Source organism: Trichechus manatus, unplaced genomic scaffold, assembly GCF_000243295.1.
Source record: "Trichechus manatus latirostris isolate Lorelei unplaced genomic scaffold, TriManLat1.0 scaffold00060, whole genome shotgun sequence".
NCBI classification, from domain to species: Eukaryota; Metazoa; Chordata; class Mammalia; order Sirenia; family Trichechidae; genus Trichechus; species Trichechus manatus.
In genome coordinates, this window is record NW_004443996.1 from 1,972,465 (window position 1) to 1,996,921 (window position 24,457).

The 24,457-nt window shown below is 37.3% G+C and overlaps 1 protein-coding gene across 2 annotated transcripts in view; it reads right to left on the reverse strand.

Annotated features, from left to right (window-relative positions):
• The window catches only part of DACH2 (dachshund family transcription factor 2), a 741,876-nt gene that overhangs the window by 200,598 nt on the left and 516,821 nt on the right, over positions 1-24,457 (reverse strand). For both annotated transcript variants that reach the window (XM_004378871.1, XM_004378870.1), the window contains one exon: positions 23,248-23,379. In XM_004378871.1, the coding sequence (XP_004378928.1) occupies positions 23,248-23,379 (132 nt within the window). The remainder of the gene's footprint in view (positions 1-23,247; positions 23,380-24,457) is intronic.

A 24,457-nucleotide genomic window follows, 5' to 3' on the forward strand; every position in this document is an offset into this window, starting at 1 on the left:
AATTTTATTGTTAATCTTCTGGATTTCTGATTGCTGTCTCTCTATGGATTCTTGCAGCTTATTAAATTTGTCATTATGTTATTGAATAACTTTTTTAAGTTCCACTACTACTTTGTCTGTATGTTCTTCGGCAATTACTGCATTTTGTCGAATTTCCTTTCTAATTTCTAGAAGAGTTATGTATATTAATCTTTTGTATTCTGCCTCTGGTAATTCCAAGAAATTCTCTTCCTCCAGGGAATTTATTGACTATTTATTTTGGGAGGTTGCTGAAGCCATCATGGACTGCCTCTTTATGTGATGTGATATTGACTGTTGCCTCCAAGCCATCAATAAGTTATTATAATTTTATTTTATATTTGTTTAGTGTGTCCTAGCTTCTTGTCTTGTTTTGTTTTCTTTTGATATGCCCAAATAGGCTGCTCGTGTGCGCTAGTTTGATTATTGGCACCTTTGAAGGTCTAACGTCCTGTCACCAGGTAGTTAGTTCTGTAACTAAGTATGTCCACACAGGAGTCTGTTAAATTTTGCTGTATGGGTTCAGCTCAGGTGTCCAGGCAGTCGGTCACCAAGTGTGTGGTGCAGGCTCTCACCTACAGTCTTTGAAAGGCATGGGTGATTGGTGTAGGCACAAGTATCTGGCTGAAGTAGGGGGTCATGTGCTGAGCAAGGCAGGGGCTGACGGCTGCCCTTGGGCGCCTGAAAGGAAAGTGTGTCCCTATTCCCTAGAGAGAGTAGGTAGGTGAGTTTTGCGGCCTGACTATGAGCCCCCTACTCTGTTGGCTGTAAAGACTCAGGGGCACCACTTATTCTTGGACCCCTGTAGCTGGTGACTAGGTGATGTAGGTGGAACCACTAGTCCTCAAGCCCCTGGTGCAGACCCGTAAAGGTGCCTGCTTAAAGGGCAGGGCTGTGTCACATGTCACAAATCTGCCACTTCACAGCTGAAACAGTTGAAGTTAGACTTCAAGTGTATACCCTGTTGTACTCTGGTAGAGAGGGCTTAAGCTGTTGAGATGGGTCCACACAAGTCTATATAAGGGTGGAAGGCACTCAGAGTCTGTGGACCCCTTATGCTTGTGCCTAACAAAGGAGCTGTGCTGACCCTGAGTTCCTGGCTTAGGGGAGCCAGTAGCTTATTTGTTCCCTCTCCAGGGCCAGGAGAATGGGTCAGGGTGCCTTTTGGGATCTACTTCTGGCCCAGAGGACTCAGAGACTTCAGAAGGCCAGACTGGTGCAGAGCGGGGAGGGAGGAGGTAAAAGGAAGAGAGATTTATCCCAAATGCGCTTTTTTTTTTAAAATCCCTGCCAAAGGCCACACGCATGTACTTATCTTTAGCCACTTGAAAGCTGCTTTTCACTGGTTGTGAGTGTCCAAGCAGAATCTCTGCTTCCAGATCTCTCTCGATGTGGAAACTGCCTCCCAAGCGCCCACACGGAGCTGTTTGCCTGCTTCTCTGCAGATCCGGAGCCCTTTGGGGGACTAAGAGCTGCAGTCCTGCCACCGCCACTCTGGCACTTCTCACTTCTTTTGAACCGTCTCCCTCTCCCCCCGCCACTCAGTCCAATTCTTCAACTTTGCCTTGTTCAGGGCTCCTAGATTTTCATATACAATCAAATTACTTGTTTTTCCAGGTCTTTGTTGTAAAAGGGATATAGGAAGCTGTCTGACTATTCCGCCATCTTGGCCCCGCCTCTCCTCTGTTTTTTTATCAGTGCCATTTTTGCAGGGGTGAGATGGTATTTCATTGTAGTTTTGATTTGCATCTTTTTGTTGTTCAGATGTTGAAGTTTTCTATATATTTTATAGATTAGACCCTTGTCAGATATGCTGTTGCAATTTTTTTCCCAGTCTGTATGTTCTCTTTTTACTTTTTGATAAAGTCTTTTGATGAACATAGCTATTTAATTTTTAGGAGATGCCAGTTATTTAGTTTATCTTCTGTTGTTTGTATATTTTTAGTTATGTTTGATAGTGTATTTATGCCATAAATCAGGATCCCTCACTTTGTTCCTATGTAATCTTCCAAGAACTTTAGAGTTTTAGGTTTAACATTTAGGTCTTTGATCCATTTTGAGTTCGTTTTTGTGTATGGTGTGAGGTATGCATCTTGTTTCATTTTTATGCAAATGGATATCCAGTTTTGCCATCATCACTTGTAAAGAGACTAACTCTTTTCCTTTGAATGGAATTTAACCCTTTATTGAATATCAGCTGTCCATAGCTGGATGAATTTACTTCTGCATTCTCAATTCTGTTCCATTGGTCTATGTGTCTGTCATCGTATCAGTACCAGGCTGTTTTGACTACCATGGCTGTATAATAAGTTCTGAGATCGAGAAGTGTAAGGCTTCCTACTTTGTTCTTCTTCAGTAATGCTTTAGCTTTTCAGGGCCACTTTCCTTTCCATATAAAGTTGGAGATTATTTTTTCCATTTCGTTAAAGAATGTTGTTGGGATTTGAATCAGGTTTGCATTATGTCTACAGATTACTTTGGGTAGTACTGACATTTTTACAATGTTATGTCTTCCAGTCAATGAGCATGGTATGTTTTGTCATTCATATATGTCTCTTTTGGTTTCTTGCAGTAGTGTTTTTTAGTTTTCCTTGTCTATATATTTTACATCCCTGGTTAGATTTATTCCTAGGTATATTACCCTTTAGGGGGATATTGTAAATGGTATTGTTTTCTTGATTTCTTTTTGTGGTTCTCCTTGTTAGTGAAGAGGAATCCAACAAATTTTTGTATGTTGATCTTGTACTCTGCCAATTTGTTGAACCCTTCTATTAGTTCCAGTAACTGTCTTGTGGAATCTCTGTGATTATCTATGTATGTATAGGATCATGTCATTTGTGAATAGGGATAGTTTTACTTATTTCTTATCAATTTGGATGCCCTGTATTTCTTTTTCTTGCCTTATTGCTCTGGCTTGGACTTCCAATACAATATTGACTAAGAGTGGTGATAATGGGCACCCTTGTCTCATTCCCATTCTCAGGGGGAATGCTTTCAGTCTCTCTCCATTGAGAATAATGTTGGCTGTTGGCTTTGTATATATGCCCTTAATTATGTTGAGGAATTTCCCTTCTATTTCTATTTTGCTGAGAGTCTTTATCAGGAAAGGGTGTTGGATTTTATCAACTGCCTTTTCTGCATTGATTGAGATGATCATGTGATTCTTTTCCTTTTATTTATGTGGTGATTTATGTTGACTGATTTTCTAATGTTGAACCACCCTTGCATCCCTGGTATGGATCACACCTGGTTGTGATGTATTATTTTCTTGATATGCTCTTGTATTCCAACCCTATTTTGTGGAAACCCTGGTGGTGTAGTGGTTAAGAGCTACAGCTGCTAACCAAAAGGTCAGCAGTTTGAATCCACCAGGCGCTCCTTGGAAATCCTATGGAGCAGTTGTACTCTGTCCTATAGGGTCTCTATGAGTTGGAATCAACTCGATGGCAATGGGTTTGTTTTATTTTGTTGTTGTTGTATTCTGTTGGCTAGAATTTTGTTGAGAACTTTTGTGTTTATATTCAAGAGAGATATTGGTCTGTAATTTTCTTTTTTTGTGGTGTCTTTGCCTGGCTCTGGTATCCTGGTTATGCTGGCTTCATAGAATGAATTAGGGAGTATTCCTTCCTTTTCTACATTCTGGGATAGTTTGAATATAATTGATGTCAACTCTTCACTGAATGTTTGGTAGCTATCTCCAGTGAAGCCATCTGTGCTGTGGCTTTTTTTTTTTTAGTTGGGAATTTTTTTATGACATGCTCAATTTCTTCTTTTGTTATCGTTCTATTAAGTATTCTACATCTGTTTGTGTTAGTTTAGGTAGATAGCGTGTTTCTAGAAATTTGTCCATTTCTTCCAGGCTTTCAAATTTGTTAGAGTACAATTTTTCATCATATTGTGTAATAATCCTCTTTATCTTGGTTGGTTCTGTTGTAGTGTCTCCCATTTAATTTCTTATTTTGGTTATTTGCATCTTATATTTTTTTTTCTCAATATGGCCAGAAGTATGTCAATTTTATTGAGCCTCTCAAAGAACAAACTTCTAGTTTTGCTAGAAGTTTTCTATTGTTTTTCTATTTTCTATTTCATTTATTTCTGCTCTGATTTTTATTACTTCCTTTCTTCTGGTGACTGTGGAAGTCTTTTGCTGTTCCTTTTTTATTTGTTCAAGTTGTCAGGTTAAGTTGTTGATTTTAGATCTTGTAATTTTTTTAAATTTATGCTTTAGTTGAAAGTTTACAGAGCAAATTAGTTTTTCAATAAACAATTAATACCCAAATTGTTTTTTGACATTGGTTGTCAATCCTGTGATGTGTCAATACTCTCACCTTCTCCACTCCAGTTTCCCTGTTTCCATTTGTCCAGTTTTTCTGTCCCTTCCTGCCTTCTTGTCCTTGCTTTTGGGCTGGTGTGCACATTTAGTCTCATATACATGATTGAACTATGAAGCACATTCCTCATGTGTGTTATTGTTTGCCCTATAGACCTGTCTAATCTTTGGCTGAAGGTTGAACTACGGGAGTGGCTTCAGTACTGAGTTAAAAGGGTGTCCGTGGGCCATACTCTCAGGATTTTTCCAGTTTCTGTCAGACCAGCAAGTCTGGGTTTTGTTTTGTTTTGTGTGAATTTTAATTTTTTTCTACTTATTTCTCCCGCTCTGTACAGAACCCTCTATTATGATCCATGTCAGAGCAGTCACTGGTGGTGGCTGGGCACTATCTAGTTGTTCTGGACTCAATCTGGTGGAGGCTGTGTTAGCTGTGGTCCATCAGTTCTGTGGACTAACCTTTCCTTTGAGTCTTTGGTTTTCTTCATCCTCCTTTGCTCCAGCCAGGATGGGACCAGTAGGTGTATATTAAATGGCTGCTCACAGGCTTTTAAGACCTCAGACACTACTCACCAAAGTAGGATACAGAACTTTTTTTTTTATAAAGTATGTTATGCAGGTGAGCCAGGTGTCCCCTGAGACCATGGTCCCAGGCCTCAGCCCAGTAACTCGGTCCCTCATGTAGTTTGGATGTGTTTGTGAAGCTTCTATGTCTCTGCCTTAGTAAAGTGCTGATTTCCCCAGTACTGTGTACTGTCTTACCCTTCACCAAATTTACCACTTATCTATATCTGGTTGGTGTGTTTCCCTCCCCACCCATCCCTTCCCTTGTAACCATCAAAGATTGTTTATTTCTGTGTTTAAACCTTTTCATGAGTTTTTATAATAGCGGTCTTGTATAGTATTTGTCCTTCTGTGACTAACTTATTTCACTCAGCATAATGCCCTCCAGATTCATCCATGTTGTGAGATGTTTCGCAGATTCATCTTTATATTTTATTGTTGCATAGTATTCCCTTGTGTGTATGTGCCATAGTTCATCCATTCATCTGTTGATGTGCGCTTCGGTTGCTTCCATCTTTTTGCTACTGTGACTAATGCTGCAATGACCCACCCAAAAAACCCATTGTGATTGAGTTGATTCTGACTCATAGTGACCCTATGAACATAGGTATGCATATGTCTGTTCGTGTGATGGCTCTTATTTCTCTAGGATATAATGCTAGGAGTGGGATTGCTGGATCGTAAAGAATTTCTGTCTTAGCTTTTTAAGGAAGCATCATATGGTTTTCCAAAATGGATGTACCATTTTGCATTCCCAAGAGCAGAGCATAAGAGTTCCAATCTCTCCACAACCTCTCCAACATTTGTTATGTTTTTTTTTTAATTAGGGCTAGTAATGTTGGGGTGAGATGATATATCATTGTAGTTTTGATTTCCATTTCTCTAATGACTAATGATCGTGAGCATTTCCTCATGTATCTGTTAGCCATCTGAATGTCTTCTTTGCTAAAATGTCTGCTCATATCCTTTGCCCATTTTTTAATGGGACTATTTGTCTCTTTGTTGTAGAGGTGTTGGATTTTCCTGTAGATTTCAGAGATTAGGCCTTTGTCAGGTTTGTCATAGCCAAACAATTTTTCCAAGTCTGTAAGTTCTCTTTTTACTCTTTTGGTGAAATCTTTTGAGTAGCATAAGTGTTTAATTTTTAGAAGATCCCAGTTATCTAGCTTAGCTTCTGGTGTTTGTATATTGTTAGTTATGGTTTGTATCCTATTTATGGTGTATATTAAGGCTCCTAGTGTTGACCCTATTTTTTCTTCCATGATCTTTATAGTTTTTGGTTTTATATTTAAGTCTCTGACACATTTTGAATTAGTTTTTGTGTATGGTGTGAGGTATGGGTCCTGTTTCATTTTTTGGCAGATGGACATCCAGTTTTGCCAGCACCATTTGTTAGAAAGACTGTCTTTTCCCATTTAACGGACTTTGGGCCTTTGTCAAAGATCAGGCGGCCATAGGTAGATGGATTTATATCTGAGTTCTTGATTCTGCTCCATTGGTCAATGTATCTGTTGTTGTATCAGTACCAAGCTGTTTTGACTACCGTAGCTATATAGTAGGTTCAGAGGTCAGGTAGTGTGAGGCCTCCTACTTTGTTCTTATTCTTCAATAATGCTTACTTAATCCAGGGCCTCTTTTCTTTCCATATAAAGTTAATGATTAGTTTTTCCATCTCTTTAAAGAATGCTTTTGGTATTTGGATAGTGATTGCATTGTATTTGTAGATTGCTTTGGGTAGAATTGACATTTTCACAATGTTGAATCTACCTATCCGTAAAGATGGTATGTTTTGCCATTTATGTAGGTGTCTTGGTTTCTTGCAGTAGTGTTTTGTAGTTTTCTTTGTATAGGTCTTTTATGTCCATGGTTAGATTTATTCCTACGCATTTTATTTTTTTAGGGGTTATTATAAGTGGTACTGCTTTCCTGATTTCCTCTTTGTAGTTCTCTTTATTAGTGTATAAGAATCCAACTGATTTTTGTAGGTTTATCTTGTATTCTGCTACCATGCTGAATCTTTCTATTAGTTCCAGTATTTTTCATGTGGAGTCTTTAGGGTTCTCAACGTATAGTATCAAGTCATCTGCAAATAGAGAAAGTTTTACTTCTTCCTTACCAATTTGGATGCTCTTTATTTCTTTTTCTCGCCTTATTGTTCTAGCTAGGACTTCCAGCACAATGTTAAATAGGAGTGGTGATAAAAGGTATCCTTTTCTTGTTCCCATTCTCAGGTGGAGTGTTTTCAGCCTTTTTCCATTGGGAATGATGTTGGCTGTTGGTTTTGTACACATATCCTTTATTATGTTGAGGAATTTCCCTTCTATTCCTATTTTATTAAGAGTTTTTATCAGGAAAGTGTGTTGGATTTATCAAATGCCTTTTCTGCATTGATTGAGATGATCATGTGACTCTTCTGTTTTATTTATGTGGTGGATTACATTAATTGATTTTCTAATGTTGAACCATCCTTGCATACCTGGTATGAATCTCATTTGATCATGGTGTATTTCTTTTTATGTGATGCTGAATTGTATTTACTAGAATTTTGTTGACAATTTTTGCATCTATATTCATGAGAGATACTGTTCTGTAAGTTTCTTTTCTTGTAGTGTCTTTGCCTGGTTGTCTTCAGGGTTAAACTGGTTTCATAGAATGAATTCAGAATGATCCCTTCCTTTTCTATGTTCTGAAATATTTTGAATAATATTTGTGTGAGTTCTTTGAATGTTTTGTAGAATTCTCCAGGGAAGCCATCTAGGCCAGGACTTTTTTTTTGTTGGGAGTTTTTTTCATTACCATTTCAATCTCTTGTTATGGGTCTGCTCAGATTTTCTCCCTCAGTTTGTGTTAGTTTAGGTAGGTAGTGTATTTCTAGAAATTTTCCTGTAGGTTTTCAAATTTGTTGGAGTACAGTTTTTCATAGTACTCTGTTATGATCCTTTTTATTTCCGTTGGTTCTATTGTAATGTCCCCCATTTCATTTTTTATTTGGGTTATTTGCTTCCTTTCCTGTTTTTCTTTTGTGAATTTGGCCAAAGGTTTGTCAATTTTGTTGATCCTTTCAAAGAACCAACTTTTCATTTTGTATTCTTTCTATTGTTTTTCGATTCTCTACTTCATTTATGTCTTCTCTGATTTTTATTATTTCCTTTTTTCTGGTGGCTGTAGATTTCTTTTTCTATTCTTTTTGTATTTGTTTAAGTTCTCAGGTTAAGATTTTGTTTTTGGATCTTTGTTTTTTTAGTTGTGCTTTAGATGAAATTTTACGGAGCAAATTAGTTTCTAATTAAACAGTTAATACACAGATCATTTTGTGATTATTCTCTATTTGTTCAAATTGTAGGGCTAACATTTTGATGTTGTCCCTTTCTTCTTTTTTGATGTGTGCATCTATTGCTATTAATTGACCTCTGAGCACTGCCTTTGTTGTATCCCAAAGGTTTTGATATGATGTATTTTCATTTTCATTTGATTCTAGAAATGTTTTAATCCTATCTTTGATTTCTTCTATTACTCAGTGGTTTTTAGGCAAAGTGTTACTCAGTTTCCATGTTTTTCATTTTTTATCTTGCTCTTCCTGTTATTAATTTATACTTTAATGGCACTGCGATCAGACAAGGTGCTTTGTGTCATCTCATTGTTATGGATTTTGTTGATGGTTGCTTTGTGGTCTAAGATTTTTTTGATGTGTGCATTTATTGCTAAAAATTTTCCTCTGAGCACTCCTTTTGCAGTGTACTAGATGTTTTGGTATGTTGTATCTTCATTCTCATTTGATTCTAAGAATTTTTAATTTCATTTTTAATATCTTCTATGACCCAGTAGTTTTTAAGTAAGGTGTTGTTCAGTTTCCATGTATTTAATTTTTCTTTGCTCTTTTTTTAAATTGATTTCTAATTTTATAGTGTCATGGTCAGAGAAAATGTTTTGTATTATGTTGATGTTTTTGAGTTTATTGAGGCTTGCTTTGTGGCCTAGAATATGGTCTTTTCTGAAGTATGATCCATATGCATTTGAGAAGAATGTGTACTATGCTGCTGTTGGGTGGTATGTTCTGTATGTCTGTGAGGTCAAGTTGTTGATTGTGTTATTTAGATCTTCTGTATCTTTATTGAGTTTCTAGTTCTGTCCATTGTTGAATGTGGTGTGTTAAATTCTCCTACTATTATTGTATAACTATCTATTTCACTTTTCAATTCTGTTAGAGTTTGTTTTACGTGTTTTGGAGCTCTTTCACTGGGTGCATAAATATTTATTATTGTTATGTCTTCTTGGAGGGTTAACACTTTAATCATTATATAATGTCCTTCTTTGTCTCTTATAATGGATTTTGGCCTAAAGTCTATTTTATCCAAAATTATTATTACTATTCCTGCTCTTTTTTGGATACTGTTTGCTTGATATATTCTTTTACATCCTTTGTTTTTTAACCTGTTTATGTCTCTGTGTCTAAGGTGTGACTCTTGCAGGCAACATATCGATGGGTCATTTTTTTTGTTGTTGTTTGTTTTTTAATCCATTCTTCCACTCTCTGTATCTTGCCTGGTACATTTAACCATTTACATTCAGTGTGATTAATAATAGGTATGGATTCATTGCTGTCATTCCGTTATACCTTTTTTGTGATGTTAATGTTTTCTTTGTCCCTCTTAATATTCTGTGCTGAGTTCTTTTTGTAAATGGACTTTCTTTTCTTATCAATCATTTTTGTTGTTTTTGTGTTTACTGAGTCTTTTTGGTTTTCTTCTTCTTTATTTTGATGAGTAGGTTTACTACTTTTCTTTGTGGTTACCCTGATTTTGCCTTAGTCCTCTTAAACTTATAACAGTCTGTTATATTTTGAAATCACCTTGATTTACTCCTCATATAGAAGTTTTATAACTACCTCTTTACTCCAACTTTTTGTCATTTACTGCTTAACTCCTCTGGTTCCCTATAATCAGTTCTTTAGCTTTAATTTGCTTTTGTGACGTCTTTATCTGAGTTGGTATCTTGGTGATGTTGTCATGTGTCTTTATCTCAAGTTGTTGGCTGATGTCGTTGGTTCTCTATCCAAACAGCTCCCACTAATATTTCTTATAAGGTTAGTCTGGGTTTTACAAATTCCCTTAGTTTCTGTTTATCTAGGAATGTCTTAGTTTTGCCGTCATTTTTGAAAGATAATTTTGCTGGATATATAATTCTTGGTTGCCAATTCTTTTCCTTCAGGATTTTATATATGTCGTCTCATTGCCTTCTTGCCTGCATGGTTTCTGATGAGAAATCAGCACTTAGTCTTATCAATGCCCCTTTGTAACTGATACTTTGTTTTTCACGAGGTGCTTTCAGAATTCCTTCCTTGTCTTTGATCGTGGAAAGTTTGATTATGACATGTCTTGGTGATTTTTGAGGGGTCTAACCTTTATGGGACTTGTTGAGCTGATTGGATGGTAATCTCGTCTTTCATGATATTTGGGAAGTTTTCAGCCAGTATATCTTCAAAAATTATCTCTGTACTTTGTTTTCACTCTTCTGGAATTCCTATTATGCAGAAGTTAGTCCTCTTGATGTCTCACATAACTCTTAGGATTTCATCATTTTTCTTCAGTATTTTTTATTGTTCCTCAAATTAGTATCAAGAGATTTGTCCTCTATTTTGCTTGTTCTTTCTTCTATTGATTCAATTCTATTTCTGTGTCCTTCCATTGAGTTATCTATTTCTAATATTTTATTGTTAATCTGAATTTCTAGTTGTTGTTTTTATATGGTTTCTAATTGTCTATTGAGTCTGTCATTTTGTTCTTGTATTGATTTCCTGAATACTTCTAGGGTTTTTGTCTGTGTTATCCTTGATCTCTTTGAGAATCCTAAATATAGGTCTTTTGAATTCCTTCTCAGGTAGTTCTATTATGGTTTCTTCCTCTGGAAGAGTTTCTTTCCCTTTATTTTGCTTGCTTGTTTGAGCAACCTTATCTTGTTTTTTTATATGATTTGTTATTGTTTACTGTTTCTAAGGCATTAAGGTGTTATTTTATTTATTTATGTATTTATTGATTGTATGTTTGTTTTGTCCTGTTTTTTTTTTGTTGTTTTTTTTTTTTTTTGAAACATCAGGATGGGTAGGGCAGGCATGCTCCCTGGATCGCTGGTCTGGTGGCATGGGAGCACTATCACTTGTTGCCAGGTGGGCAGAACAGTAGCAGGTAGGGTGAGCATATGTCACTGCTCACTGGGCCTGCAAGGTGGCTGGGGGTGGGGTGGGCTGGGCATAAACAGACCACCTCCTATCATCGGTCCAGTGGCACAGGGACACATGATGGTACTCACCAGGTAGGCAGGGTAGTAGGTGGGATGGTGTGGTGGGTGACAAATGACACAGACATGCTCACTGCCACTCACCAAGTGGGTGGGGTGGTGGGGGTTGGGGCAGGTGGCCTGGGGTGTGGGAGCATTCTCTGCTGCTCACCGGGTGGGTGAGGTGATGGGTGGTGTGTGTGGCAGGCGACCAGTATACAAGTGCTCTGTGCCACTTGCCAGGTTGGCAGGGTGGCAGACAGGGGTTGTGACAGTTGATTGGGGTCACCAAGCTCTCTGCTGCTCATTGGGTGTGTGTGACGGCAGGTGGGGGTGTGGCGGGCAACCACTGGCATCAATGAACTCACTGCTGCTCATACAGTTTGTGAGGCAGTGGATGGGGGTGTGTGGCGGGTGACTGGGGGCATAGGAACACTCTTTCCTGCTTGCTAAGTGGGTAGGGAAGCAGGCAGAGGATGTGGTGGGTGACTTGGGGTGCGAGGTACTTACTGCCACTTGCCAGGTGGGTAGGGTGGTGGGAGGGATGGTGGACAGGGCTGGTGGGGAAGGGGGGGGTCATACCACAGTCCCTGGGCAGACATGGCAGCAGGGGTGGGGAGCTTCGTGCCACTAATCACCAGGTGGGCATGGGGAAGGGAAGTGTGTTCCTCTGGTCACCAGGAGTTTATTTCTTGGCACTTCCAGTTGGCTGCAGCCAGCAGTTGGGACCTGGCCCCAACCAAGTCGGCGGGGGGCTTCCCAAACTCTGGTCAGGTGAGGGATCTCCTGCTGACACTCTACGGAACTATTACTCCATGTATGCCACCTACTCTAATGGACAGGGACTGCCACTGGTAAGTAGTCTTCACTATGGATCCTGGCTCCCTGTCTGCTCTGTGGATGCCAGGATCCCAGGAGCTCTTACCCTCTTTCCTGTACTTTCCCTCCTTAGATCTGGTTTATGTTCTGCTCACCTTGCTACACAGTTTCTTTGTGTCCTATTGGGAATTGTTTGAAGTTGCCTTCCTGTGATCCTCACCCAGGATCACTGCTGGCTTTGTCTGAAGATGGCCATGCTGTGTTGGGCTGGCTGCCAGGGCACCTCCACTCTGTATCTCTCCTCACTCACTGTTTTTGTTCAGTTTATTCTCCCAATTAGTGGTGATCTAATTCTTTATCCTTCCATTTGATGCTTAGGGTTCCAAGGTTGTCATCTGTATCTGTTTCACTCGGTTTCTCGGGTCTTTGCTGTAGAGGGTTGGCATAGTGTGTCTGACTAAGCCATCATCTTGGGCCATCTTTGGTAATTACTTTAAATGTAAATAAATTAACCTCTCCAATAAAAAGGGAGACATTGGCAGAATGGATTTTTAAAAAGCATGATCCATCTATATGCTAGCTACAAGAAACACACGTTAGCCTCAGAGACACAAGTAGGTTGAAAATGAAAGATGTGAGAAAAAAAAAAGTGTTCCTGGAAAACAAGAGCAGAAGTAGCTATATTAATATCAGACAAAATAGATATTAAGTAAAAATCTGTTATAAGAGAGACAAAAAAGGATATTATAAAATGATAAAAGGGTTAATTCATCAAGACCATGTTACAATTATAAATATACATGCACCTAACATCAAAGCTCCAAAACGTATGAAGCAAATAACAACATAACTGAAGGGAGAATAGACAGTTTCACAAAAATAAATGGAAACTTAAATACACTATATTTAATAATGGATAGATTATCTAGTAAGAATATCAGTAAGGAAATAGAGGATTTGAACAACACTATAAATGAACACCACCCAACAACAGCACAATACACATTTTTCTTCAGTGCACATGGATTATTCTCCAGTACCATACACTATCTCACAAAACAAATCTCATTAAGTTTTAAAAGATTGAAAATATACAAAGTATCTTCTCCAACCACAATAAAATGAAACTAGAAACCATAACAGAAGAAAAACGGAAAGTTATCTGAAAATTAAACCACACACTATTAAAAAAAAAATGAGTCATAGAAGAAATTAAAACAGAAATAAGAAAATAGAGATGAATAAAAATGAAAGTACAATATATGAAAACTTAAGGAATGCGATGAAAGCAGTGCTCAGAGGGAGACTTATAGCTGGGAATGCCTACATTAATAAAGAAGAAAGATCTCAAACGATTCACCTAGCTTTACAACTTGAGGAACTAGAAAAATAAGATCAAACTAAGCTCAAAGCTACAGAAGAAAGCAAATAGATTAGAGATAAACATAGAATAGAAAAGCAACAGAGAAAATCAAGCAAATCAGAAGTTGATACTTTGAAAATTCAATAAAATTGGCAAGCCTTTAGTTTGACAAAGAAAAAAGAGAGAAATGAAAATAATTAAAATCACAAATGCAAGTGGGGACATTACTACTGACATTATGGTTTATAAGATTATAAGAGTATACTATGAACAATTATACATCAACAAATTAGATAACCTAAATGAAAAGAACAATTTTCCTAGAAAGACGTAAACAACCTAAATTGACTCCAAAAGAAATAGAAAATTTCAACAGATTCATAACAAGTGAAGCGATTGAGTCAGTAATAAAAGCCTCTCAACAAAGAAAAGTTCCAGATAAGATGACTTTACTGGGGATCCTATTAAACATTTAAAGAAGAATTGACACCAAACCTTCTCAGTTTCTTCCAAAACATAGAAGAGGAGGAAACACTTCCTAATGCATTCTATGATGCCAGCATTACCCTGTTACCAAAACCAAAGACACCACAATTAAAGGAAACTAGAGACCAATATCCTTTATGAGTATAGATGCTAAAGTCCTCAACAAAATACTAGATAATCAAATGCAATACCATATTAGAATGATTATACATAATGACCAAGTTAGATTTATTCAAGGAAGGAAAGGGTGGTTTAACATAAGAAATTCAATCAATGTGCACAACACATTAATAGAACAAAGGGAAAGAACCAAATGATCATCTCAATTGATGCAGAAAAGGCATTTGACTAAATTCAACACCGTTTCATGATAAAAACTCTACAAACTAGGAATTAAAGGCAAATTCCTCAACATGATAAAAGGCATTTAAGAAAAACCCACAGCTACAATCATACTCAATGTAGAAAGACTGAAAGCTTTCCCTCAAAGATTAAAAACAAAAACAAGTTGCCCACTTTCACCACTGCTATTCAACATTGTCTCGTAGTTCTGGCCAGAGCAATCGGGAAATAAATAAAGAATAAATAAATAAAAGGTATCCAAATCAGAAAGAAAATAGTGAAACTATTTTTATTTACAGATGACATGATCCTATATATAGAAAATTGCAAATAATCCACAAGGAAGCTACTAGAGCAAATAAATGAATTCAGCAAATTGGCAGGGTACAAGATCAACCCACAAAATTAAGTTGTGTTTCTATACACCAGCAATGAACAATCCAAAAAGGAAGTCAACAAAACAATTCCATTTACAATAGTATCTAAAAGAATAAAATGTCTAGCAATAAATTTAACCAGGGAGGTGAAAGCCCTTTATACTGAAAACTATAAATATTGTTAAAAGAAGTTAACGTTGACCTAAATAAATGGAAAGACATCATGTATTCATGGATTGGAAGACTCAATATTGTTAAGATATCAATACTGCCCAGAATGATGTATATATTGAATGCAATTCCTATCAAAATTCCAACAGCCTCTTTGCAGAAATGGAAAAAAGGATCCTCAAATTCATATGGAATTTCAAGGGGCCTTGACTAGCTAAAGATATCTTGAAAAAGAAGCAGGAAGTAGAACTCACATTTACTGATTTCAAAACATACTACATAAAGCTAGAGTAATCAAAACAGTGTGGTACTGGTATAAGGATAGACATATAGACCAATAGAATTGAGATCCCAAAGATAATGCTATGTATTGATCAACAATTGATTTGCAACAAGGTTGACAAGTCCAGTCAATGAAGTAAGAATTGTCTCTTCAATAAATGGTGCTGGACCACCTGGATCTTTACATGCAAAAGAATGAAGTTGGACCCACACCTCACACCATATACGAAAATTAATTCAAAATGGATCAATGACCTAAATATAAGAACTGAAACCATAAAACTATTAGAAGGAATCATAAGGGTAAAGCTTCTGGACCTTCTTTTTCCTAACAGATTCTTAGATATGATGTCAAAACCATAGGAAATAAAAGACAATAGATAATTTGGACTTCATCAAAATTAAAATTTCCATGCATCAAAGGTCTATAGCAAAAAAAAATGAATATAAAACCTACAAAATGGGAGAAAATATTTGGGAACCAAATGTTTGATAAGGTTTACTATCCAGAATATATACAGAACTCCTACAACTCAACAACAAAAAGACAAACCCAATCAATAAATGGCCAAAGGGCTTGAATAGACATTTCTCCAGAGAAGATAGGCATGTGGCCAATAAACACATGAAAAGTTGCTCAATGTCATTAATCATTAGAGAAATGCAAATAAAAAACACAACGAGATACCACTTCACCCCCCACAAGGATGGGTATTATCAGAAAAAAGGAAATAACAAGTGTTGGCAGGGATATGGAGAAGTTGAAACCCTCATCCATTGCTGTTGGGAATGTAAAATAGTGCAGCCCCTGTGGAAAACATTATGGTCATTCCTCAAAAAGTTAAACACAGAATTACCTTCTGAACCAGCAGTTGCATTCCTTAGGTACAGGTAGTCCCCAGGTTACGAACGAGATCCATTCCTAACTGTGCCTTTAAGTCAAATTTTTAAGTTGGTAACAGGTGAATTTTGTTCTTATTTAGCCTTACTTTAGTGCAAGAGGAACCTTGGTGGTGCAGTGGTTAAGAGCTCAGCTGCTAACCAAAAGGTCCGCAGTTCGAATCCACCAGCTGCTCCCTGGTAACCCTATGGGGAAATTCTACTCTGTCCCATAGGGTTGCAATGAGTTGGAATCGCCTCGACGGCAATCAGTTTCGTGGGTTTTTTAGTGCAAGGAAAGACTCAAAGCCTTTTTAATGAGGAATAAGGAATAATGCATTTCAGTGGTACTTTTCAAGAGGCTCAACCTCCTATAAGTCATTTTTACCCCCCATTAAATCTTAGTGCCCAATCATTGCTTCCACATATAGCAGGTAGAATGCACCACTGTGAGCAGGTCTGCAAATATTCCAGGGCAGCTGTTTCTGCTTCTTAGCTGTTAGTATTGCTTTTGTTTTAGTGAAGAGTACATAGTAGTGATAATTTTTCTGAGATTCATATTCCTTTAGTTTTATTTCTTTGGGCTGTAAGTGCTGCTTTTGCAGTAATGAGGAATACATTTTAGTGGTAATTTTCCTGAGATAAAAAAATCCCCTGGCTTTATTTCTTGGGCCGTAAGTACTACTTTTGCAGTGAGGAAGAAAGCATTGTACCACATTTTGAAAAGTTTCATGAAAAATATTAAAAAGGCTAAGAAGAAGCAGACTATAATAAAATGTATGTGCAGTCATTGCCAGGTGCCTTCATGTTTTACCTCATATTTAGCAAATTTTCAAGAAATAAAATTAAAAACATTTTAAAAACAGTTTTATCATTGATGCATACCAGTGGGATTTACTATATCCAGTGTCTGCTGGGACATATGTGATCCCAGATAATGGATATCAAAATCCATAAATCATAACAAAAATTCTGAATTGGTCTTTTAATCAGCATGACTTCATTAGTGAAAACAGATGGCATCAACAAAAAATTCAAAGGAGAAAATAATTCGGTCACCAAAGGATTATGTTGAAAAAATGTAGAAAGTTCTAGATCATATTTAATCATTTGGAATATTTGTGAGTCTAGCATAATTTTTAAGGCTTAATTAATTAGAAGCTCATTTACAGCACTCCAAATGAAATATTAGTTTTCTATACCTCACTTAATTTATGAAAAAGAGGAGAATAACAAGAAAGAAAGCATATCCGAGATGTAATCAAAATAGTAATGCCCACAGTAGATCCTGAGGTCAGGTCAATTTTGACCTGAGGTTTGGTACCTACGTTGTAATTAGAGCCTTGGTCAAGCCAAATTAAGGACAATCTGCTATATCAGCTGCATGTCCATCTCTAGATCTATTGATTGAGACTCAATATCAAAGAAAGAAATTCCATTTTGTACCTTAGACTACATTGGAAAATCAAACATAGGCGGTATATTACAGCAGAAAGATCAAGGGACTATGCATCACTGCCAGCTCTTTTGTTAACTAGCTATGTGACCGCAAATAAGCCAATTTCTCATGCTTTAAGCACCATCTGTAAAATGAGGGAGTGAAACTTAACTATCTCAAATTACTTAAGCCAAACCCACTGCTGTCAAGTCTATGTCAACTCACAGAGACCCTAGAGGACAGAGTAGAACTGCCCCATAGGATTCCCAAGGCTGTAAATCTTTACAGAAGCAGACTGCCACATCTTTCTCCCACAGAGCATCTGGTGATTTTGAACTGCTGACCCTTTGGTTAGCAGTCAGCGATTAACCACTGTACCACCGGGGCTCCTCTAAAGTTACTTCCAAAAAACAAACCAAATCCGTTGCAGTCTATTCGAGTCTAACTCACAGCGACCCTATAGGACAAAGTAGAATTACCCCATAGGGTTTCCATGGAGCGGCTGGTGGATTCGAACTGCCAACCTTTTGGTTAGCAGCCAAGCTCTTAACCACTGCACCACTAGGGATCTCTCAAGTTACTTAGAGTTCTACAATTTTAAAAATATTTATCAATAAAAATGTAAATAACAGGTGCTTTATAGCTAACCTGTGAACGTAATAAAACCTTCTTGTCCTGAAATGTCCTCAAGTCATACCCTCAACTCTTATCCAACTCCCAAAGACAGCCTGAGGGTTCTGAGTACAACTATTTGTAAATGACTGCCCTAGGGAACAGTACAGTCTCCTTAACACAACATTCAAGGCCTCCGTTTTCTGGTTTTTCACTTTCACATCCTTCAAAGATAAGTTCCAATGCCACATCCTACGCTTGTATCCCTTTCTAACTCAGAAGAAATTATTCTTTCTCCATATTCTTACAGTACTTTGTTCATCTTGTTGCATTTATCACATTGCATCTTAGAGGATAGCCATTTATATATTGATTCATAGTTTTTTCATCTCACCTAGTATAAAATGGAAAACCTGGTGGCATAGTGATTAACTGCTTTGGCTGCTAACCAAAAGGTCGTCAGTTCGAATCCACCAGGCACTCCTTGGAAACTCTATGGGGCAGTTCTACTCTGTCCTATAGGGTCACTATGAGTCAGAATCAACTCGATGGCAATGGGGTTTTAGTATAAAATAAGCATTTGAAAGCCAGATTTTTGTCTTTTCTCGCCATAAACAAAACCCATTGCCATCAAGTTGATTCCAATTCATAGCGACCCTTTAGGATAAGAGTAGAACTGCCCCATTGGGTTTCCAAGACTGTAATCTTTATGGAAACAGACTGCCAACATGTTGACTTTTTCACTTTTAGAATTTTGCACATTGTGGATGCTAAATAAATATGAAAATTGAATTTTGTTAAGAATCCTATTCAAGAATCATTCTAGTCCCCCTTGGAGAGGCTTAGAAATGGTCACTAGCTACACCGATCATTTAATTCACACAATGGACCTTGAAGAAATATCTATTATTTGCTAACCTCTTCAAATACACCACTGGAATTCTGTGCAACCAAAGCTGAAAATAACTGCATTAGATCATAATCTAATGCTCAGCCTCTAGGACACAGACAAATGATGGAAAACATTCAATGTGTTTTCTTCAATATACCTCACAACTCACTTGACTGAGCATTATTACTGAATTGACTAATTTTCTTTTGACTGATTGGATCTGGTATCTACTTTGTAAATAGAGCCTTAGTAATTCACAAAAACCTAGTTTTCCTTTGGGTTTAATGTCTGATTTCCCAGTTCTATTTGAACTGCAAATACTCAAGAAGATCATGCCCTTAACCAGTAATCAGACCCTAAATGTTGTTAACTGTAGTCTCCCTTGTCAATATCGATCTGCTTCTTTCCCCTCTCGGAAGGCACTAAAGTAGATCAAAGGTGACAGCCATGGAAGTTAGAAAAAAAAAATCAGGCCCAGTCTTTGATCTTAACGAAGTCAAATAGCATACCTCAACCAGTGTAAATCCTAAGATAGGAGACCCAAAAAGGCATCAAAGAGGTACTAGCCCCCAGATCACCAAAAATTTTCACACCTAATATTCTTGAGATAAATTTCCATTTACAAATGATCACTTGGGAAACTGTAGTATATTGTTTTCCAGTAGAGCAAAGATTTGGCAGACTTTGGAAAAATCTCAGCGAATTCTTCATTTAAACCTATAGTAGTAGTAGTAGTAGTATTTCAAGTTGGCCTCCCTTCATTACATCAAGATTAGGATAATTAGACAGCTACCTCCGCATGGTCAAGGATAGTGACTATAAATAGCACCAAGAATAACATCATACACAGATAGAAACCTAATACTTTTTTTTTTTTTTTAAATCATAATGATGAATATATGGTGTTAAGCCAGGTTATATCGAGCCAGGAAAATTACTAGCCATTTAGTAAGTTAGAAATTATGCCACCAGTGTATCTTTCGAAGTGTTTATGTTGTCTTGTTATAAAGGAACAGCATAGGAATATTGTAGAAAGTCTTTTTCAGAAACTGGCTTATCTGAGATAAACATGACAGAAATTACTGGAGGAGATCTCACTAATTTTTTACTGTTACTAAACATTCCTCTATAATAATACTGCATTACAAGAGGTTTCCTGTCAAATGTTGGTCAATTTTTTTTTTTACCACTATTTCCTTTAGTTTCCAAGAATTACTTTTCCCACATTAATCATAAAAAGGCACAATTCTGACTTATTATGTGACAGGCCTTTTTTTCATGGTGAATCTTATTCTTTCTTTTTTTTTTCCAATTTGTGCAATACTCTTTTTAATTTTTTTTTATTCTTGTAGTTTAAATGAAGTTTACATTTCAAGTTAGTCTCCCAAACAAAAATGTATACATACATTGTTATGTGACCCTAATTGCTCTCCCCCTACTGCGACAGCACACTCCTCCTTTCAACCCTGATTCCCCATGTCCATTCAACCAGCTCCCAACCCTCTCTGCCTTCCCATCTCACCTCTGGACAGAAGCTTCCCGTTTAGTCTCTTGTATCTACTTGAGCTAAGAGGCACACTCCTCAAGGGTATCACTTTATGTCTCACAGTCCAGTCCATCCGTGTCTGAAGAGTTGGCCTTAGAAATTGTTTTAGTTCTGGGCTGATAGAGAATCCAGGGGCCATGCTTTCTGGGGTTCCTCCAGTTTCAGTCAGACCATTAAGTCTGGTCTTCTTACTAGAATTTGAGTTCCGCACCACACCTTTCTCCCGTTCCATCAGGGACTCTCTGTTGTGTTCCCTGTCAGAGCGGTCATTGGTGGTAGCTGGGCACCATCTAGTTCTTCTGGTCTCAGGCTGATGAAGTCTCTGGTTTATGTGGCCCTTTCTGTGTCTTGGGCTAATACTTTCCTTGTGTCTTTGGTGTTCTTCATTCTCCTTTACTCCAGGTGGTTGGGACCAATTGATGCATCTTAGATGGCCGCTTGCAAACTTTTAAGACCCCAGAAGCCACTCACCAAAATAGGATGCAGAACATTTTCTTAATAAGCTTTGTTATGCCAATTGACCTAGATGTACCCTGAAAGCATGGTCCCCAGATCCCTACCCCTGCCACTCTGTCTCTCAAAGTGTTTGATTGTATTCAGGAAACTTCTTAGCTTTGGTTTAGTCCAGTTGTGCTGACTTCCCCTGTAGTGTATGCTATCCTTCCCTTCACCTAAGATAATTCTTATCTACTATCTAGTTAGTAAATAACCCTCACCCTCCCTCCCCACCCTCATAACCATCAAAGAATGTGTTCTTCTGTGTTTAAACCTTTTCTTGAGTTCTTATAATAGTGGTCTTATACAATATTTGTCCTTCTGTGACTGACTAAATTCACTCAGCATGATGAGTTCCAGCTTCCTCCATGTTATGTTTCACGGCTTGATCGTTGTTCTTTATCATTGCGTAGTATTCCATTGTGTGGATATACCATAATTTGTTTATCCATTTGTCTTTTGATGGGCACCTAGGTTGTTTCCATCTTTTTGCTATTGTGAACAATGCTGCAATGAACATGGGTGTGCATATATCTATTCGTGGGATGGCTCTTATTTCTCTAGGATATATTCCAAGGAGTGGGATAGCTGGATCATATGGTATGTTGGTCATGTTTTTGAAATTTTATTTATTTTGTTGTCATTGAGAATATACACAGCAAAACATACACCAATTCAACAGTTTCTACATGTACAATTCAGTGAAATTAATTATTCAAGTTGTGTAACCATTCTCACCCTCATCACTATTAAGATACTTTAAGATTTGCAAGTAAGTAATGAGTTAAAAGACATTAGGACTATGAAACTGACCATCAGTTTTCTCTCTGTAGCCTCATTTAAAAACAAATTTTATTCTGGGGGTTTGATAAAGTCAAATTTGCTTTACAAAACAGCATTGAAGAGAGGGCAAAATGTTGAATGAGCAAGCACTTTGGACTTAACTAGATGTGAGATTGAAACTTAACTCTGCCATTTACTAGCTTTGTGACTATGGACAAAGGTGGACAGCTTTGTGCCTGTATTTCCTTATCTATAAAACAGGAGTTTGAGAAAAGTCATTTTCTCACACTTTTGGTAAGAATTAAATGAAATAACATGAGAAATACTTGATACATGGTAACTGGTAACTAGTCTTACTATTGTTATTATGCTTATTTTTAGTGTTCATTTTAGTTTAATCTATGGGCTGTTTCCAGTTACTGTGAATCGTGTAAAAGTATGCATTTTGCATTGATTCTCCAGTAAATTGCACCTGATAAGACAGAATACTACTGTGAGCACTGGTTGAAGAGTAATTCTCATTCTATAATTCACCGTGAACATTATAATTTTAGATGACCAGATCTACACTATATTAAAGTCAGAGTAACTTTCCCTACCTATTTGATTCAATAACTTTCCACTTCAATTCCCCTTCCCCTACCCCTCCAAAACAAGGCCCTGCCATGCTTGAACTTCTAGGAGGCTAAAATCTGCCTATCACATTATGTTGAATTTAACTGCAGAGTTATATTGAAAACCTGTGGCTCCGAAGACCATCTTTGGTTGAGTCTTACTCATTCCCCACTTAAATTAAACCCTATTTATTTATTTATATATGTATTTACTTACGCATGCATGCGTGTATATACGTATTTGTCCATTCGTGTATGTTGATAGATACAGTAGTCCCACATACTTCCAAAACAGATCTGAGGGGCTTTATAATCAAGGCTAAGGTACAATTATCACAGGGTAAAAGAGAAAAAACAAATAGTAACAGGGAAGGGGACATTATACTCCACAGGCTCTTTCTCTTCCCTCCATTTCTTCCATCTTTCTTTCTTTGCTTGCTCCCCATTCTGCCCCTCTTTTTTAAGCTATTGCTAATAATGCCTGGAGTCGGCCAGCACCTTCAGTTAACTAAGCAGCTTCAGAGGCTGAAGCCCAATCAACCTGGATTCTCAGCACTGTCTTTCAGAGGTAAATTCTTGAGAAAAGAAGGGCACGAGAAGCCTAGGGTGAAGCTGGGATTGGGACAGCCTTCAGCAGGTGGAGAGCACAATGGCTAAAACTAACAAAAAAAGAAAAAAACCCAAATGTGTTGTCATTGAGTAGATTCTGAATCATATAGGAATTCAAATTTAATTTCACTGCAACAAAATAATGGAGGTAACTTATTGTTTCCTGAAATGGGATTCTGACCTGTAATGGTTTCTAATTTTAGTGGGCAAGTTAGTAGTAGAGTTTAGCACACTTCCTTATAACTTCTTATAACGAAAGTATGTATATTATTCTGTCCTCTTCCCTAATCTGTCCTCTCTTCCACCCCAGAATAAAACAGTAAGAATCACCTGCCTGGGATTTCTGAAGACACTCACCTGTGTTAGAATTAAGATCATCAGGTTCTGATTCTGTCCCATTTTGGCTTCCATTTCCCTGAAGAGTGTTCATAGCCATGAGTTTCATCTTCTGCAACTTCATCGCCTCAGCCATTGCTGCAGCTGTTATGCCTAAAACCAGAACCATCCTTTTTAAAATAGGGACTATTTCTGAATGTAATTAAAAGCTGGATACATTTACTTAACAGACCTATACTGCATAGCACAAGCCAAAAGTGAACCGCAGTTGAATTTATGAATAATTTTAACAAAGTAATTTTCAACTCTGGTAATCCCTTTATCTTACAATTGGCAATTTAAAAAGCTAAAAAAGGACCAAATAAGGGTCTGATCCCCAATATAAAACACAGAGGAAACAAAATAGTAAAATGCAAATTGTTTGAAAAATTCAAAGATCTCACTAATGTACTGATGTCCTCTAAGAGCTCTAGACCATTGTTTTACACAGAAATCACCATGTACTAAATTCCGTCTAAAACAACACTGTCAGAGGAAGCACTCTGAAATACTATAAGGCAACAATTTGTACCACGGTCCTTATCACATTCAAGGTTCAGATTTCAGGTTTTGATACTTAAAAATGGGTTTAGTTAAAGCAAAGGCGAGAAAGTGGAAAAAATGAGTCAATCAACCAAATATTTATTCATCCCCTACAATTTTTCTCCTCACCTAGTAAGCCCCTCCATGACTAATCATCTTGGGGAACTTTAGGTAACTCAAGAAGAGGCTTTCTGTTCATAAACTATCATTAGCTGTATGCTTTCTGTTGAATAAAATTCAAACTCCTTAAGCCTAAAAGCCAAGGCCTCATCAACCTACATTTTTAGCCTTTAGCTGTATGCTTTCTGTGGAATACAAGTCAAACTCCCTAAGCCTAGATGCCAAGGCCTCATCAACCTACATTTTTAGCCTTATCTCATTCTACTCTTATGTATTCTCTACATTCTTCCCTGTTTGAAATACTAGCTCATGTCATTAGCATGTCCTGAGTCTTTCTGCCACCATATCCTTGTTCTTTTAGTTCCTTCTATCTTAAAATTACTTCTCTTCTATCAATATTCAAGTGTAGAATTCTTATCTATCCTCAAGACCCAGACCAAATGTCACACTCTGTGAAATCTTCCTTGTAAACCAAAGGAGATGTGCTCTCTCAGATCACTTATTTCATCTCCTCTTAAGACACATACCA